Below are 19,520 nucleotides of genomic sequence, written 5' to 3'. Positions count from 1 at the left end.
TTTGGTACAAGGCTTATTAGTTAGACAAGTAAAAAAAAAAAACCCTCCCTCCCCCTTCAGTATCCTCAAGAAGCAAGACTTCCATTTCTTATCTGCCATTGAACATAAGGGTCCCAAATTCTATGAAAGTTCAGCAATCTATTGCAGCAGAGAGCTGTTAGCTTAGACATGTGACTCACAGCCTTCCTTAGCTATGAGCGGGTAGGGACCGCCAGAAGCTTCCAGGCCGGCGCCAACACTAGCTGAGCTGCAGTAGTAATATGGATCACCAATTTCAAAAGTTTTCCAGTCAGATTTGGTGGTTTAGTATTCAGTAGTCCACAGCCCATAGTCTTTAGTTAATGGTCTGCCCGAAACATCAGTCAGTAACCCAAACACCATATCCCAAAATGGTTGTATGACTGGACAGAGCCTTGTTTTTCGCATAGTAACTGCGTCAGGAGGGCAGTTCTGCTCTTGTCGAGGATTTATAAAGATTCAAGCTCTGTGGATTACAAACTTTGGCTGATGCAAGAAATTGTTTTAGAATTTTTATTTTTGTTACATTTGTACCCCGCGCTTTCCCACTCATGGCAGGCTCAATGCGGCTTACATGGGGCAATGGAGGGTTAAGTGACTTGCCCAGAGTCCCACTAGCAACATTCCATGTAGTAGTCGGCCCTTGCAGATCACCAATGTGGCCGCGCAGGCTTCTGCTTCTGTGAGTCTGACGTCCTGCACGTACATGCAGGACGTCAGACTCACAGAAGCAGAAGCCTGCGCAGCCTTCTACATGGAATGTTGCTAGTGGAATAGCAACATTCCATGTAGAATCTCCAATAGTAGCAACATTCCATGTAGAATCTCCAATAGTATCTATTTTATTTTTGTTACATTTGTACCCTGCGCTTTCCCACTCATGGCAGGCTCAATGCAGCTTACATGGGGCAATGGAGGGTTAAGTGACTTGCCCAGAGTCACAAGGAACTGCCTGTGCCTGAAGTGGGAATCGAACTCAGTCCCTCAGTTCCCCAGGACCAAAGTCCACCACCCTAACCACTAGGCCACTACATCACTGATGATGTTGGAACTCTGGAGTGTTGAGAAGTTCTGTTTTGCTCCAGCATATTTTGCTGTGCATGCTAGGTTTTTTTTTTTTTTTTGCTAGTAGAACTGAATACTCTTTGCTTACTATATGAGTTGTTTTGAGCTTCTGCTTCACCTGGTTTTTGGAATGAGACTTTTCTCTTTGTAGAGTTTTTTTTTTTTCTGGATGAATTGACTCCTAACTAAAACATTCTGCATTTACAACAGTGTTTTAGAGCTTTTGAGGCCGATTTAAGTAGTATTAGCTTCACTCATTATTGCATGGAGTGTACAGACTTTTGTTAGTCTGTTCTCTCATTTGCTGTCCTTGCACTAATGTTGCCATTTAGTACATGGCCATTTCTTACAAATTACTGTGTGAACACTTACTGCCACCCATTTTGCAGCTGGCAAGGGCTCTCGCCGTATTCCTCCACTAACTAGTTAGATCGCATTAATGTAGATTCTCTTACTGGTTAGCACGGGAACACCTTCTCTCTGGCTCCGACATATCCCCTCAAGGAAATAGAAAGTTTTTTTAGCGCGCAGATTTCAAACTTACCACAGAATGCCTGAGCGTGTTCTGCAGTACTCCATTTTCAGCTGTGTTAAGCATGCATTAGTGCTTAACACAGCTTAGTAAAAGGACCCTTCAGTTTACACCTGATGCAGTGAAGTGTTAACTTGCCCAAAGTCACAGGGAGCTGCAGTGAGATTTGAACCAGCTTTCCCTGGTTCTCAGCCCATTGCTCTAACACACATTATTAGAGTAGGTGGTACTATATGAGGCATTTCTCCCTCAGATGTGCCTAATTTGAACTGAAAATAGTCCAGGGTCACACAGTTACCGTATTTTTCGGACTATAAGACGCACCGGACCATAAGATGCACCTAGGTTTTAGAGGAGGGAAATAGGAAAAAAAAATTTTTCCTTTTTCCCAACTCTAAAACCTAGGTGCTCCGGTGCATCTTGTCCGAATCCCTCCCTCCCTCCGAGTTCGGGATCGCCGTCAGGGTTACCTCCTCCCCCCCCCCCCCCCCCCCCCCGGCCCTGTCACCACTTCTCCCTACTCACACGATCTTCCCTGGTGGTCTAGTGACGTCGGGGCAGGAAAGAACCCCCTCTTTCCTGCCCAGCGCGCTGCTCTCCATCCTCCTGTAGGCATTGCTGCCTGACGGTCTCGGCGAGATTCAAAATGGCCGCCGAGAATTGAAGTCTCGGCGGCCATTTTGAATCTCGCAGAGACCGTCAGGCTGCATACAGGAGGATGGAGAGCAGCGCGCTGGGCAGGAAAGAGGGGGCTCTTTCCTGCCCCGACGTCACTAGACCACCAGGGAAGATCGTGTGAGTAGGGAGAAGTGGTGACAGGGCCGGGGGGAGGGCGATCCCGAACTCGGAGGGCGGGCGGCCTGCCAGCCAGCCAGCCAAATCTACCTTCGGACTATAAGACGCACCCCCCATTTTCCTCCCAAATTTGGGGGGAAAAAAGTGCGTCTTATAGTCCGAAAAATACGGTAGTCTCCAGGTTGAGTTCTGTACTACTTAAGCACTGCATTTAGAACCCTCAGTTGATTGGGTGTTTTTTGTTGTTGTTTTCCTCCAGTCCCGAGGCACCCCCTCCTCCTGAACCAACTTGGGAAGAAAAGCAAACAAGCGTCATCCACCTTATTGGTGAAGACTTCCGAGAGTCTTTGAAGAAGAAGAGGCATTCTCTTGTCATGTTTTATGCACCCTGTGAGTAGATGCACTCCGTTTTTAATCTTTCATAGCCCTCCTTCACTGTGTCATAGTTAACACTGTTGGTTGAGTGCCTGGCCCTTAAAATGTTCCGTTAGACTGGAGCTATTTCTCCTCATCAGGGACGTCAGTGTACTGGCACCTGCATGTAGAAAAAGTGCTCTCTTAGCACATGCTAGCTAGGTGTTAGCTCACACTTTGTGCTTTCATTTTGCATACTTCAGCTTTCTTATGAAAACAATACTTCTGTTGCATGTACCTCTAGCCATTGCAAGCATAGTGCCAAATTCATGCTAATGAGGTAGTGCAATGCAAAATTTATGCAGAGCAGCTCATTAGCTATGAGTGCAGTTATCAACTACACATAACTCGCATAACAGTATTGCAGAAAAAAATTAAATTAACTACACCCTCAGGAGGTACAGTTAAGATTTTGAATTCTGTAGATAAAGTAGATGTGTACTTTTACATGCTATAACAGCACCTGTTGATACATATTATAAACAAAAATACGAAACCTTTATATAATAATGTTAACATCAGTCTCTACAATCAATTTTCATTCTATACTACTAATCATTTCTATAGTGCTACTAGATGTACGCAGTAAAGACCTGAATGGGGATGGGGTTTGCGGGAATCCCGCAGAACCCGTGGGGATGGAAATAATTCATGCGGGGTTCCCATGGAAGTAACATAGTAGATGACTGCAGAAAAAGACCTGCATGGTCCATCCAGTCTGCCCAACAAGATAGCTCGTATGTGCTACTTTTTTGTGTATACCTGACCTTGATTAGTATCTGCCATTTTCACAGCACAGACCGTAGAAGTCTGCCCAGCACTAGCCCCGACTCCTAACCACCAGCCCCTTGATTTGTATCTGTCATTTTTAGGGCACAGACCACATAAGTCTGCCCAGCACTAACCCCGCCTCCCAACCACCAGCCCCGCCTCTGCCATCCAATCTCCGCTAAGCTCCTGAGGATCCCTTCCTTCCGAACAGGATTCCTTTGTTTATCCCATGCATGTTTGAATTCCATTACCGTTTTCATCTCCACCACCTGCTGCGGGAGGGCATTCCAAGCATCCACCACTCTCTCCGTGAAAAAATACTTCCTGACATTTTTCTTGAGTCTGCCCCCCTTCAATCTCATTTCATGTCCTCTAGTTCTACCGCCTTCCCATCTCCAGAAAAAGTTCGTTTGGTGATTGATACCTTTCAGATATTTGAACGTCTATATCATATCACCCCTGTTTCTCCTTTCCTCCAGGGTATACATGTTCAGGTCAGCAAGTCTCTCCTCATACGTCTTGTAACGCAAATCCCATACCATTCTCGTAGCTTTTCTTTGCACCTCTTCAATTCTTTTTAAGCTACACCTGCGCCAGCGTCTCATGTACCAAGTTCTTTGCTGTCTCCTCCTCCTTGTTTTAACTGCACAAATGCGGAAAGCTATCCATTAAGGAGGTGGTAGAGACACAAATGATGAAGGAATTCAAAAAGGCATGAGAACACAGAGGATCTCTAATTTAGAAAATAGAAGTTATAAAAAAAACCTAAACTTAAATGGCTGCATGTGTGTGGATGTGTCAAGTGATGCTTAGATGGCGATTCCGGCTGTGATTTATCTAGGGCCAGTACCGGGCAGACTTGTATGGTCCGTGTCTCATACATGGCAATCTGGTTTAGGGTGGGCTGGAAAGAGCTTAGACAGCAACTTCAGTGGCTGGAACATGAGGACAGTGCTGGACAGACTTTTACGGTCTGCCCCACAAATAAGATGAATAGGCTGGAGTGGTCTTCAGTGGCAACTCCAGCAGATGGGACATAAGGATAGGGCCAGGTGGACTTCTATGGTCTATGTCCCAGAAACACCAAAGAACATAATCAAGTATATATCACACTCATTTAATCATGAATAGATGAGTGTGACTATTGGGCAGACTGACTGGACCGTCCAGGTCTTTATTTGTCATCACTTACTATGTTACTATTAATCCTCTGTGCTCCTGGGCTGATGTGCAGACCTCAGCTCTGACACAGGCACAAGCATCAGATGTCACCTGACCTACTGGCGCGTGCATATGGTGACCTCCCAGCACACAGTGCCAGTGAATCGGAGACTAATCTTACACCAGAGTGTTCCAAGCTTCAACTTGTGTTCCTTCCTTGCCTGCAGTGTTGTGGCTCAAATCCAGAGAGAGAGCGGACCAGAATGGGTCTTGTGGGGATGGGTTAAATTCTTGCAGAGACGGGTGGGGACAGATTGTGACGGGCTAAATTCTTGTTGAGATGGGCAAGATTCCAGTCCCCGTGCAACTCTCTAGTACGCAGTGCTGTATACATTTATATACAGGTACTTTTCTCTGCCCCAGGTGCAAACAACAGATTGTGAGCCCCCTAGGGCCAATGGAGGGTTAAGTGACTTGCCCAAGGTCACAAGGAGCTGCAGTGGGAATCGAGCCCAGGTTGCCAGGGCCAAAGCCCACTGCACTAACCATTAAGGCTATTACTCCACTCATAGATTCTAAGGACCATCACACTCCAAAAAAAGGTCTTGTATTGTCCACTGGCCTCTAATCATAGCACACATTTTTCCTTTTTTTTTTTATATGTGCCATTACGTGCCATCTTTTCAAGTGGGCTAATGGTAACAGTTATAAAGCCACTTGACTTTAGCAGTCTTGGGTCCCAACATGGACCATGTTTTTCGCTATAAAAGCTATTTCAAGGGACCCAGCTTCATACTTTCATGTCGACTGCAATAGTCCTTTTAGTTCCCCGGTTCTGGCTGTGAGTCAAGCAACAGATTTTTTTTAAAAATCTCTCTATATAAAAGGCAAAACCAACGTTCTATGAAGCCTCCAGCCGGAAGTGTGAAGGGGGCGAGATATCCGGTTTCCCTATGAGTGTCTGCCCCGCCCTCTCTGTAACACAGTCAGTGAAGGAAAACAGCAGAGCACGAAATCAAATCGCTGGCTCTAACAGTGAAGGACTCAGAGGGGGGAGGGGAGAGAGGCCAGAGGGCAGGGACACACACACTCCCACATGCACACAGAAGAAAACATTGCTAGCCCCCGTTTCATTTGCATCAGAAACGGGGCTTTTTTACTTCTCTCTATATAAAAGGCAACACCAACGTTCTATGAAGCCTCCAGCCGGAAGTGTGAAGGGGGCAAGATATCCGGTTTCCCTATGAGTGTCTGCCCCGCCCTCTCTGTAACACAGTCAGTGAAGGAAAACAGCAGAGCACGAAATCAAATCGCTGGCTCTGTAACAGTGAAGGACTCAGAGGGGGGAGGGGAGAGAGGCCAGAGGGCAGGGACACACTCACTCCCACATGCACACAGAAGAAAACATTGCTAGCCCCCGTTTCATTTGCATCAGAAACGGGGCTTTTTTACTAGTGGACATATAAAATCAGGATTGTTGCTTGCTAATATATAACATAATTAAGGAATACTGCCCACTAAAGCTGATAACTGCTGTCGGAAAATTGCATGTGCACTAGTGGAGGCTATTCTGGGTGTTAGAAAAAAGGAAAACCTAATGAATCCGGCTGATTGACTGCTGTAAAATTGCCTGTTTCTATTTGTTTATTTTTTTTCCATTTTATTTTAACACTAGTAAAAAAAAAAAAAAAAAGCCGTTTCTCATTGAAATGAAACGGGTGCTAGCAAGGTAATGACCTTCTGCCATTAATGTTCTCCCCCCTCGTCTCAGGACCCCCCTCTATCCGGGCCCCCCCCTCCCATTTCCACCGACCAGCGCCTCCCTCCCTCTGTCTCTGTGGCCTCCGACAGCAAAGAGGACGTGTGCGGGTGCCCCAGCCCTTCGTACATGGCAGCTGCTGTTTAAAAAGTTTACCTCCTGCTCGTCCGGCAACACTGAAGTGCAGCAAGTACAGACGCCGCTTGTTTCAGCTGTTCCTCTGGTCCCGCCCTCATTTACTGTTTGCAGAAGGGCGGGACCACAGGAACTGCAGAAACAGAAGCGAAACCACAGAGTTCCCTCGAGGGTGGGGCAATTACGAACCCTACGAACACTACACGGCTTCACAGCCATTTCTTTTATTTTTCTTGTTTGCAAAATGTGCTCAAACTTAAAATCATTTTAATCATATTTTTCATCTTATTGAGCTTATGAGCTTCCTCTGAACCAGTTTGTCTTTTTATATTCTTAGTGAGATACCTCCAAAACTGAGCACAATACTCCTAGTGGGGTCTCACCAATTACATGTAGAAGACATTAACACCTTCTGTCTTCCTCTGGTTATTCCTCTTTTTGCAGCATCCTTGTGGCTTTGGCCACTACTCTATTACTTTATTTCACCACCTTGCGATCCACAGATATTGTTGCCCGAAGGTACCTCTTATTTATTGTATTTTACTATACCGTCAATTCTTGCCGAAGCAAATCAAAATGGCTTACACTAGGTAAGAATTAAAAAAATATAAAACATAAAACCCTAAAAGGTACTTCTTCTGGTCTCACCCAGACCCTTCCAACTTGCCCTAAGCTTTCTGTTTCAGGAGGCTCCTAAGTAGCTTTAAATTAGAAATTTAGTGTTGCTGAATAAGAACATAAGAATAGCCATACTGGGTCTGACCAATCCATCTAGACCAGTAGCCTGCTTCCAGCAGTGGCCAATCCAGGTCACAACTACCTGGCAGAAACTCAGTAGTAACATTCCATGCTACCAAATCTGAGGCAAGCAGTGGCTTCCCCATGTCCATCTCAATAACAGACTATGGACTTTTTCTCCAGGAACTTGTCCAAATCTTTTTTTTTTCCAGATATATTAACTGCTGTTACCACATCCTCCAGCAGCAAGTTCCAGAGCTTAACTATTCTTTGTAAAAATATTTCCTCCTATTTGTTTTAAAAGTATTTCCATGTAGTTTCATTGAGTGGCCCCTGGTCTTTGTACTATTTGAAAGAGAGAAAAATCGATTCACTTCTACCTGTTCTACACCACTCAGGATTTTATACACCTCAGTTGTATCCCCTGTCAGCTGTCTCTCTTCCAAGCTGAAGAGCCCTAATCTCTTTAGCCTTTCCTCATATAGTTCATCCCCTTTATCATTTTGGTCGCTCTTCTTTGAACTTTTTCTAATTCCGCTATATCTTTTTTTTGAGATAGTGACCAGAATTGAATGCAATACTCAAGGTGAGGTTGCACCATGGAGCAATACGGAGGCATTATAATATTCTTGGTCTTATTTTGCATCCCTTTCCTAATAATTCCTAGCATCCTGTTTGCTTTTTTTTTTTTTTTTTTTTGCCGCCGCTGCACACTAGGCAGAAGATTTCAGAGTATTGTCTACAATGATGCCTAGATCTTTTTCTTGAGTGCTGACTCCTAAGGTGGACCGTAGCATCAGGTAACTAATGTGGACAAATGCAAAGCAATGCACATTGGGAAGAATAATCTGAATCCTAAATTTCATCTGCCATTTCGATGCCCGGTCTTCCAGTTTCCTGAGGTCTTCCTGCAATTTTTCACAATCCACATGTGTTTGGACAACTTTGAATAGCTTTGTGTCATCTGCAAATTTAATGCTGAATGTAGTGTAAAGAGAACTTGTACAGGTACCATGCAATTTGGGACTCAATGTGGAACGTAAACATCATGTAGCTATAATTTGAGTTACTTTTAAATGTGTTATGCTTGCTTTGAAACATAGGAAGGCCCCCACTTAAGACTACTTCGTACTGCCCCATTCCTCTTCTGCATGTGGATGCTAAGCTATTTGCGAAAACCTTGACAAACTTCCTGGCAGAAGTGTTACCATCCTTGATGGTAGATTCACAAGTGGTATTTGTATGGGGCCATACTATTTCAAAAAATGAAGATGCTTCTTGCCTTGATGGAACAGGTGGAGAGATTGGCGATACCCTTCTCTGTTAAGTTTTGATGCAGAGAAGGCATTCAACTGGTGGTGGGAGGCGGGGATAGGGCTGGGCAGACTTAAACGGTCTGTGCCCAGAAGAGGACAGGTACAAATCAAGGAATACACAAAAAGTAGCACATATGAGTTTATCTTGTTGGGTAGACTGGATGGACCTTGCAGGTCTTTTTCTGCCATCATCTACTATGTTACTATGTTTATGTGGAAGCACTGCAGTCAACATCAGCTGGGTATATTAAATTTCTGGCTGCAGTGAAAAGTTAACTGAGGAAACAAATTCATCCTTGTACCAAGACCAATTTTTCTTTTCCTCTCGGTTAATAAACTTTCTGCTTGAATCTCTTGGATTTTGGCTATTCGCCCTCCATCCTTCCTCCCTACCACCCTTGATCCCGTGCCCCCTTAGTGCATAAACTCAGCAGTTAGACATCAGTAGCTATTTTAGTGCAGAAGCAACACAGACAAGAACAAAATAGATGCTCGGCATCACTGTGGGAACAAATTATTTTCCTCCTGGATTCTGAAGTTCACGTTCCAGGTCATTGCTCTTATGTTGTCAGCTTCATCTTGTCATCTGTGATTTAGTGGGTTTTGTTTTGTGGAATTTACTGACCTCTTTGTTGGACTTTGGTTCACTACAACATCTTTATTTACTTCAAATAGGAGCCACCTCCCCCCTCCCCCCCCCCCCCCCCCCCCCCCGCTCTCCTTTGTATTGGAGCTGAAGATTAAATACAGACAGATTTCAGCATGGTTCAAGTTTGAATCCAACTAGTTTGCTTATTGCTAACCAGCACATTAACATGCATAAGCTGAACCTGTTTGGGGGAGGAACGAGACGCCCCCTGTTTGAAGGAAGGAAAGAAACACTCCCTGGCCCATGCATGTGTCCTGCTGCCAGGCCATCTAGAAATAGTCAGTGGGGGAAAGAGTTTTGCAAGAGCCAGAAGGGACGAGGGGGCATAAAGTACCTGAAGGGGGAGGAGAGCAAAAAAAAAAAAAAAAAGCAGGAAGAAGCCAGGAACAAAAATAACAAATATAATCAAAAAGTAAAGAAACTGCAAAAGAAAACACTTAAAACTTTTATAAAGAAATGGATTGTTTCCTGGCTCCTCAAAATGTTGTGACTGGCACCCCAGGTTTCTATATCATCATAGACTAGGGTTCCCATATCAGCCGGGTTTTACTTCCATTGCTTTCCATTGAAAGCAATGGAAGTAAAACCCGGCTGGCTCAATCCATCCTCCTTTTTCTGGAGCCATATGGTAACCCTACATAGACTATGGAACAGATGCATTATAGTTTGCTTACAAGCAATAACATTGAATGTGCACATCCTGAGAAATGGTTTCCTAAGTTAAAATAAAAAAAAACGAAAAACAAGTGAGCCCTTGCGCTCCTACCCTGTCAAAGCACACTTGTATAGTAAAATCCTGCACTGATGAGTATAAATGTTAAAAGGCACACTTTCCTCAGTAGCACGGTCAGTGCAAGTTTTGCATGGAAAAGGATATTTGAGTGTTTCCACTCCATCACCACCTTGGATGAATCTCTTCATAAAGGCAATTTAATAGATCCAAATAAATAGTTTACCTTTTGATCATCAGCTTACAAGCACAGAACACCCTGTAACATCACCACCTGCCTGCCCCTCCTCGGTGCGCCAAAGTCTCTGATGCAGACTCATCTACTAGAGATACTTCCTGGTGGTGCTTTTTTCCTGTGTTTGGCTTCCCTGCCCTGGGGCATGTCCATTGCTTCTGCAGTACCTACCAATCTCAGTAGATGGCAACCTAAACACTGCAGGCAGCACAGTGTAGCTATGTAGCTGGAATATTCTATACATGGGACCCACTCTTCTAAAGAAAAAAGCCACCAGCGCAGAGGAACCAAGTACCACTAGAAAGGAGTCCAGACAGGTAGAGAGTAGAGCAGTCAATGAGTCTTCCAGCACAGGAATATTTGTCAAATCATCACTGAGACTTGGCACAGAGCCATGTTTTGGCATTACCACCTGCTTCAAGAGTCTGCCAGTTTAGGTAACAAAAAAAAGTTTTTCCTATGTGATGAAAGCAGTGAATTGCTTTATATACCAAAATATGAAGATGCACGTGCTTTACATAGGAAAACATTTTTTTTGTTAATCTACACTGGCAGACTCCCAAAGCAGGCTGTAACGCCAATAAACATCTCCGTGTTAAGTCTTGGTGATTTGACAAATATCCCTGATGTTATCTATCCATGACTGACTTTACTGCTGGAAGACTCATGGACAACTCTTTCTCCTACCTGTCTCGACCCACCCTTCCTAAGACTCATGGACAACTCTTTCTCCTACCTGTCTGGACCCACTCTTCTAAACGTAAGCATAATTCCTTACTCATTTTCTCCATTTGTGCCCAGACTGCTGTCCAGTGAAGGTGACACAATGAGACGATGATGCTGTGTGGTCTAGAAGACTTAAACAGCACTACACGTTGACTTGACACGTCTTTGTTTTGGTCCAGTAGACTGCCTCAGGAGTCTATACATAAAAAATCAAAATCACATAAATTTAATGAAAATAGGAAATGTGTGCAAAACCCACACGGCATTGTAAAAAACCACAGGGTACTGTAAAAACTTAAAAAATCAAATTGACGCAGAAAAAAGGCCGACATAGACTATGCAGGTCGCAAGGCTTCGTTCTGTTTCTGTGAGTCTGACGTCCTGCACGTTGTATGTGCAGCAGGACGTCAGACTCAGAAGAAACCAAACGCAGGAAGATGACTTCGGCTGGTGGGGGTTGGGGTCCCCCGCCAGCAAAGGTACAGACGGCTACAGCGGGTTGAGGGGGGGGGGTCGGTACGGGGGGGTCAAGGGCCAAATTTACGGGGGCCCAGGCCCCCATGGCCCCATAGCAGCTACGCCCCTGATTACATACTGATCCCTCATGCATATGAAGTACATAAAATATCAAAAATAAATGTCGTCTGACAATGAAATACATCAAATAAAACTACATGAAATAAAATTTTGTCATTTGGCAAAGACATGTGTTCAAACTCCCCTTCTAAAACCAGAGGAACTCTAGAAGTTTCGCTGGCACTGAGACTGAGATTATCAACTCTAGATGTCAAAAACTCTCTTTCACAGTAATAAAGCATAAAATATATTGTTATCTTAGGCTCTAATGAATTCTGCGGTTTCATGAGTTCAGTGAATGCAGCTGTAACATGCCCTGTGTGATAAGTATTCCCTGTGCTCCTACACAAGCTGTTACCATTATAATCATCTACTGCTCTTGAACGCTGCTCTTTCTTGGATGTTAATACAGGTGGTGCTGTTTAAGCTGCTGATGCTATCTGGAAAGAGCCCCCTCCCCCCTCCTTTCCCCATTTAATCAAGCTAGCTTACCAACTTGAATTTTTTTTTCTGTTGTGACAGCAGGCAGGAGTTATTTCTGGGGGGAAAATCAGGTGTGTAAATCCTCATTCTGTTCTTCACATGAGATGCAACATCAGATCAGCGGGTTAAATATAATCAAGGAAGATGCTTGTTAACTGATCAGGAAACTAGGTCTGAGGAGTTGCACCCATATGCAAATGTCTTTTTTGGAATAAAAAAAAATTGTCTTTCACTTATATATTCTAAATCTCTTTGACTGTAATAGCATTTCCACCCTTGAATTAGCAAGGTTCATTTGCAATGGAGAAGAAATGATAAATCTACCTGAATCCATTGTTGTGGGCTTCCTCTGTGCAGATCAGCTCATCACACAGGATTGAATAATTCCATCACTGCCCCAATCTTTAGTTTCTGGATTGAAAGGGTTAGCCCATTAAATGGGCAGTTTTCCTGGGAGAGACAGTACAGGTGTAAAATGTGGGATCCATGAGGGTACGATTACCTACATTGCTGGTAGGAACGTGAAATGTTTGCCTGTCTTTGGACAGCAGTCTGGGCACAAATGGAGAAAATGAGTAAGGAATTATGCTTACTAGATCCAGAAAATGATCCTAAATTGGAGCATAAGTACATAAGTATTGCCATACTGGGAAAGACCAAAGGTCCATCAAGCCCAGCATCCTGTTTCAATTCCAACAGTGGCCAATCCAGGTCACAAATACCTGGCAAGATCCCAAAAAAGTACAACGTTTTATACTGCTTATCTCAGAAATAATGGATTTTCCCCAAATCCATTTAATAATGGTCTATGGACTTTTCCTTTAGGAAGCCATCCAAACCTTTTTTAAACTCCGCTAAGCTAACTGCCTTTACCACATTCTCTGGCAACGAATTCCAGAGTTTAATTACATGTTGAGTGAAGAAACATTTTCTCTGATTCGTTTTAAATTTACTACATTGTAGCTTCATCGCATGCCCCCTAGTCCTAGTATTTTTGGAAAGCGTAAACAGGCGCTTCACATCTACCCATTCCAACTCCACTCATTATTTTATAGACCTCTATCATATCTCCCCTCAGCTGCATTTTCTCCAAGCTGAAGAGCCCTAGCTGCTTTAGCCTTTCCTAGGGAAATCGTCCCATCCCCTTTATCATTTTCATTGCCCTTCTCTGCACCTTTTCTAATTCCACTGTCTTTGAGATGCGGCGTCCAAAATTGAACACAATATTCGAGGTGTGGTTGCACCATGGAGCGATACAAAGGCATTTTAACATCCTCATTTTTGTTTTCCATTCCTTTCCTAATAATACCTAACAATCTATTTGCTTTCTTAGCCGTAGCAGCACACTGAGCAGAAGGTCTCAACATATCAACGACACCTAGATCCCTTTCATGGGCCGTGACTCCTAACGTGAAACCTTGCTTGATGTAGCTATAATTCGGGTTCCTCTTTCTCACATGCATCACTTTGCACTTGCTCACATTAAACATCTGCTATTTAGACACCGTCTCATAAGGTCCTCTTGTAATTTTTCACAATCCTCCCACTATTTAACGACTTTGAATAACTTTGTGTCATCAGCAAATTTAATTACCTCACTAGTTACTCCCTTCTCTAGATCATGTATAAATGTTAAGCAGTGGTCCCAGCACAGACCCCTGGGGAACCCCACTAACTACCCTTCTCCATTGAGAATACTGACCATTTAACCCTACTCTGTTTTCTATCTTTTTTTTTTTTTTTGCCTTTATTTTTAAACTATTTTATTGACTATATGCATAATACAAATCAGCTTGGAGTAATCATACAACATGGATCAATATACAAATCAACATTCCAACAACATATGTAACATCGTCAGTTGCTTTTCCCCCATTTTCTCCCCCCTTGCCCCCCTCTCCTCCTTACAACTTTCCAACAGTTTTCATCAATGACAACATCAATAATAGAGCTGCACCATAAGTCAGCCAATATATTCTAACACATTTGGTTCTCTGCAATAGAACTCCCCAGGTACATTCCATCCTTAGGATTTTAACATTTTATGTTACTCCCCCTCTCTCCCCCTATTCCATTAGTTGTACCCCATCAACAGTTCCAATGGTGATCACATAATTTCCATATCTTCACAATAAACTATACAAATTTCCAACTGGACCTTTCTCCAACTGTTTCTTATATAGAAACCCATCATACATCAGAATCAGAAATAGCCCCATGCTATCAACTTAATGATATAGGTCAATCTTTGAATTTGGAGCTATTCTACACATGTAACTCCCCACACCTTTGTGGCCCACCTTAATCAAATTCCCCCATCTATTCCCTCGGTTATTTAGTTTGATGTTGTCTATTACCATTGAATATACTTGTCCCCCCCCCCCTCCCTTCCCCTCCCCCCTTCTGTTTTCTATCTTTTAACCAGTTTTTAATCCCATGATTCTCCAATTTCTTCTGGAGTCTTTCATGAGGTACTTTTGTCAAACACCTTCTGAAAATCCAGATACACAATATCAACCGGCTCACCTTTAGCCACGTTTGTTCACCCCTTCAAAGAAATGTAGTAGATTGGTGAGGCAAGATTTCCCTTCACAAAATCCATGTAGACTTTGTCTCATTAATCCATGCTTTTGAATATGCTCTGTAATTTTGTTAATAGTCTCTACCATTTTGCCCAGCACCAACGTCAGACTCACCGGTCTATAATTTCCTGGATCTCCTCTGGAATCTTTTTTAAAAATCGGCGTTACATTGGCCACCCTCTAATTTTCCGGTACCACGCTCGATTTTAAGGCTAAATTACTTATTACTAACAATAGCTCCAGGAGCTCATTTTTTAGTTCTGTCAGTACTCTGGGATGAATACCATCCGGTCCAGGAGATTTGCTACTCTTCAGTTTGTACAACTGCCCCATTACATCCTCCAGGTTTACAGAGAATTCATTAAGTTTCTCCGACTCAGCTTCGAATACCATTTCTGGCACCAGTATCCCACCCAAATCTTCCTCGTTGAAGACAGAAGCAAAGAATTCATTTAATCTCTCCACTACGGCTTTGTCTTCCCCGATCGCTCCTTTTACTCAATCATCTAGCGGTCCAACAGATTCTTTTGCCGGCTTCCTGCTTTTAATATACCTTAAAAAGAAAAATAATGTGTTTCTGCCTCCAACGTAATCTTTTTTTCGAAGTCCCTCTTAGCCTTCCTTATCAGCACTTTGCATTTACTTCACATTCCTTATGCTGTTTCTTATTATTTTCAGTCGGTTCCTTCCATTTTCTCAAGGATTTTCTTTTAGCTCTAATAGCTTCCTTCACCTCACTTTTTAACCATGCCAGCTGTCGTTTGGTCTTCCATCCTCCTTTTTTTATTACGCGAAATATATTTGGCCTGGGCTTCCATGATGGTGTTTTTGAACAGCATCCATGCCTGATGTAAATTTTTGACCCTCACAGTCGCTCCTCTAAGTTTTCTTTTCACCGTTCTCATTTTATCATAGTGTCCTTTTTTAAACGCTAATGTATTTGATTTCCTATGTATACTTCAAAGCTAATATCAAATCCGATCATATTATGATCACTGTTATCAAGCGGCCCCAGCACCATTACCTGCCGCACCAGATCATGCGCTCCACTAAGGACTAGGTCTAGAATTTTTCCTTCTCTCGTCGGCTCCTGTACCAGCTGCTCCATAAAGCTGTCCTTGATTTCATCAAGGAATTTTACCTCCCTAGTGTGCCCCGATGTTACATTTACCCTGTCAATATCGGGGTAATTGAAATCACCCGTTATTATTGTGTTGGTTGACCAAAGGCTACAAGGAAGTTGCAGTGCTAATAACGCTGCACCTCAGATCATACCCCCATGATATCTTGAGCTCATTGTATTATCCTATATAATAATTTGCACCTCCAACATTCCATGACTGGCTGGCTGGCTGGGTTCGTAACATCTCCTGACGTCAGCCAGCCTCCAGCGTTCCATTCCCCTTCACTGTCCCACCCTTGTGTCAAGACGTAATGACGTCAGAGGGCGGAATAGTGAGAGGGAAGGGAACGCTGGAGGCGAGCTGACATCAGGAGGGTTGTTACGAACAGGACGGAAGCCAGTGCCAGCCAGACAGAGAACGTTCAGGTACAAATTGAGGGGAGGAGAGAATCATGGGACATCGAGGGGAAGGGGAGGGCAGGGAAGAGGAGAATTGATGGACATGGATGGGAGGACAGTAGAGGAGAGAATCACAGGACACAGATGGGAGGGCAGGGAAGAGGAGAATCGCTGGACATGGAGGGAAGGGCAGGGGAGAGAGGAAAAAAAGCTTACGTCACAGCCTTCCTAGGGCCCATTTTATTGCTGAGGAAATGGGCATGGTTCCACCAGTAGTGTGGTAAAACACGAGCACAGTGTGCAGGAGGCAGACCGCATTCCCTTGATACTGTGCCTGCCTGACTCAGAATTTTGTTAAAACCAAGTTGAACAAATAACTTTGCCCTGAAATTTCTGACTTCTGCTGTGAACAATCTGGGTATATTTTGCAGTGGCACGAGTCTTGTTCATATATAAAATTTTCACAGTTTAAGCAAGCAGAGTCTGGCCTTTTTTTCTCAAACTAATTAGTCACTGTAAGAGTCCAATATTAATGGAGAGGGCTGAAAGATTCATATTTCCATTTCATATTATAGACCTCCCTATTCACAAGAACTGTGACTCTGAATGCTTTATAGTGAATTGTTAAAAAAAAAAAAAAAAAAAATCCAAGAGATTAAAAAAAAAAAAAAAGCCGCTTAACAGATTGTAGAATTAATAGGTGGCATGTCTGTCATTGCTGGAAGCAGCGAGGCAAGCTACAGTTGACCTGACACATCATTAGAGCCTTGTGACCTTTTCAAAATCAAAGGACAAGCCTGTCCTTTCTCCTTTTTATTAATAAACATTGCCCTGTCACCAGTGGTTGGGTGTCTGCTCTTGTTATAGGACAAGCGTTCAATTAGAGGGATTTACAGTGCTTTATTGTGAGAACAAACATGAAGGAATCTTTGTCATATGATCTAATTTTCAGAAACATTATGTACCTTTCAGCATCCCCATCTAGGTTCACGTCGTATCAAATAATTGTTAGTGGGTGGGAGAGGAAGAGGTTATTTTCTGCAACTAAGGTAGGAGTCATGTTTGACAGTAGAAGAAATGTATCCTTGTTTTAAGTTTTTATATAATTTTCTGAGATTGTAGAGAAACAAACAAAAAAAAAAAAGCTTAATATTGTCAGGTGTTTAATTCATTTTGATGGCTCTATTATGTTTCCTTCATATTGTTCGATGTGCTCAATAACTGAAAGCTGGTAATAAAAGATGACATCCATTGTTCGTTAAGTTGTCCCATCCTTGGCCACCTTTAAATCTAGACTGAAAGCCCACCTCTTTAACATTGCTTTTGACTCGTAACCACTCACCTCCACCTACCCTCCTCTCCTCCTTCCTGTACACATTGATTTGATTTGCTTACTTTATTTTTGTCTATTAGATTGTAAGCTCTTTGAGCAGGGACTGTCTTCTATGTTTGTGCAGCGCTGCGTACGCCATGTAGCACTATAGAAATGCTAAATAGTAGTAGTAGTAGTCCAGTGGATAATTAATGTAGGGATTCTGTGATATACCACTGTCTGAAGCAGCATTTTTCTAAGTTTTTTTTTTTTTTTTTTTTTTTTTTTTTTTGCTTTGTGTGCAGTGAGTGAACTGACCCCACCCCAGTACACACGCACATACCCTCCAGATGTATTCATTATGGCTGTAGCTCTGCTAGATTCATAACCTGGGCTCTGATGCTCAAAACTGCAGCGCTATTCCAAATAGCGTAAATGCAGAAGAATAATGCCCTAATGCGCAACGCTAATGAGAGGCAAATATAGGTTCACTCATAACGTTCGGCATTAGGGAGTTCGGCGGGAGGATTGTGCTTGGCGCACGTGCAGAAGAGTTCCACAGTAAGCTGGACTGCTTTGCGCTTGTGCCTGGTAAAACCCAAACGTAAAGCACGCATTGGTGTCCATTTTTCTCAGCCTAAATATAAGTGTTTTTATTTATTTTATTTTTTGTAGTTGAATGCTCATGTTTAGATGCAGGAAACAGATGCCAATGTGTGTTCACTTGGGCGTTATTCTCTTTTTGTTTTTTTTTTTTTTTTTAAAGCTTGAACGCTTTCAGTTTAGACACAGGAAACAAACACCAACATGTGCTTTCGCTTGGGTCTGCTGTTTCTCACAACCAGCGCTGAAGACCATACACGGGTTTTTCTTCTGCTTCCAAAAACAATTGAAACCGGCAGGTTTTGCAGAAAGAATCATGAGAGAAGCGTGAGAATCATGGGAATTCCTCTCCTCCAACGCCCTAACCCTTGCTCCGACCTGCCATTATATTTCTTCAGCGGTTGGGCAGTTTTGCTTCAGGTGCTCTTTTCTAAGCATTGGGGAGGAATACAAAATTACCTCATTTACATGAGCTTGACTACATTTGCATGCTATTTGCAAGGCCACTCCTCCACCTGGCTACCTCGAGCCCCAGGCGGTAATTAAACTTTTTACACATGTCCAATAGTCGCAGCAGAAAATATTTTTTAATTTTGTACCGCTTGGCGGCAATCGGCAGTGTATGTACTCTGACAATTACCACCCGGTTAACGTGTGAGACCTTACCGCTAAGTCAGTGGGTGGCGGTAATGTCTCAGACCCAAAATGGACATGTACCAATTTTTTTATTTTGCCACATGTCCATTTGCGGCCAAAAAAAAAAGGCCTTTTTTACAGGTGCACTGAAAAATGGACCTGCATGTGTCTAATACACATATCTACACCAGTGCAGGCCACATTTTGGTGCACCTTAGTAAAAGGGCCCCAGAACTTTCAAAAGGAAAAAACTTAGGTTAATCAATGACCCCTGTTCTAGGCAAACAAAAAGAATTTGAGTTTTTGATATGTTTAATGATGAACAAATGTCATCCATGTACATTTTTATATATAAAGCTCAACAAAACCAAAAGTATCCAGTGGAATCTCATACCCATGCAACAGACTGTAAATCTGCATGAAAATCTGAAACTTAAATATCAAAAGCCAACAGTTTCTGAATTTATGTGTGAATTGAATAGCAATGCAGAAAAGACTGATTATTTTTTTTTTTTAATGAACCCCAGAATTATTTCTAAAACTTACTGACATGTAATAGGGCTAAAACCTTTCCATTTGATATTATGTTCTTTTGTAGTAGAAGCCATAGGAAGAGTGAATATCAAAACAATTTATTTTCTTAGGTTTCTAAAAAAAAAAAAAAAATCTGCCAAATGGTTCGCTGTAATCTCACAATAATTTGAGCTTTTAGTTGAAATGAACGAGGGAACAGCATGAAATAATTTCTCTACCTCTGTAGAT

At 42.8% G+C, this 19,520-nt stretch overlaps 1 protein-coding gene across 1 annotated transcript in view; it reads left to right on the top strand.

The window, feature by feature from the left end:
- PDIA5 (protein disulfide isomerase family A member 5) overlaps positions 1-19,520 on the top strand; it is a 289,623-nt gene that overhangs the window by 242,636 nt on the left and 27,467 nt on the right. The window contains exon 14 of the mRNA XM_030209219.1: positions 2,670-2,800. Within this exon, the coding sequence (XP_030065079.1) occupies positions 2,670-2,800 (131 nt within the window). The remainder of the gene's footprint in view (positions 1-2,669; positions 2,801-19,520) is intronic.

This window comes from Microcaecilia unicolor, chromosome 7 (genome assembly GCF_901765095.1).
Source record: "Microcaecilia unicolor chromosome 7, aMicUni1.1, whole genome shotgun sequence".
In the NCBI taxonomy this organism is placed as follows: Eukaryota; Metazoa; Chordata; class Amphibia; order Gymnophiona; family Siphonopidae; genus Microcaecilia; species Microcaecilia unicolor.
Note: the sequence above shows the minus strand (reverse complement) of the source record. Positions and strands in the feature narration are given on the sequence as shown.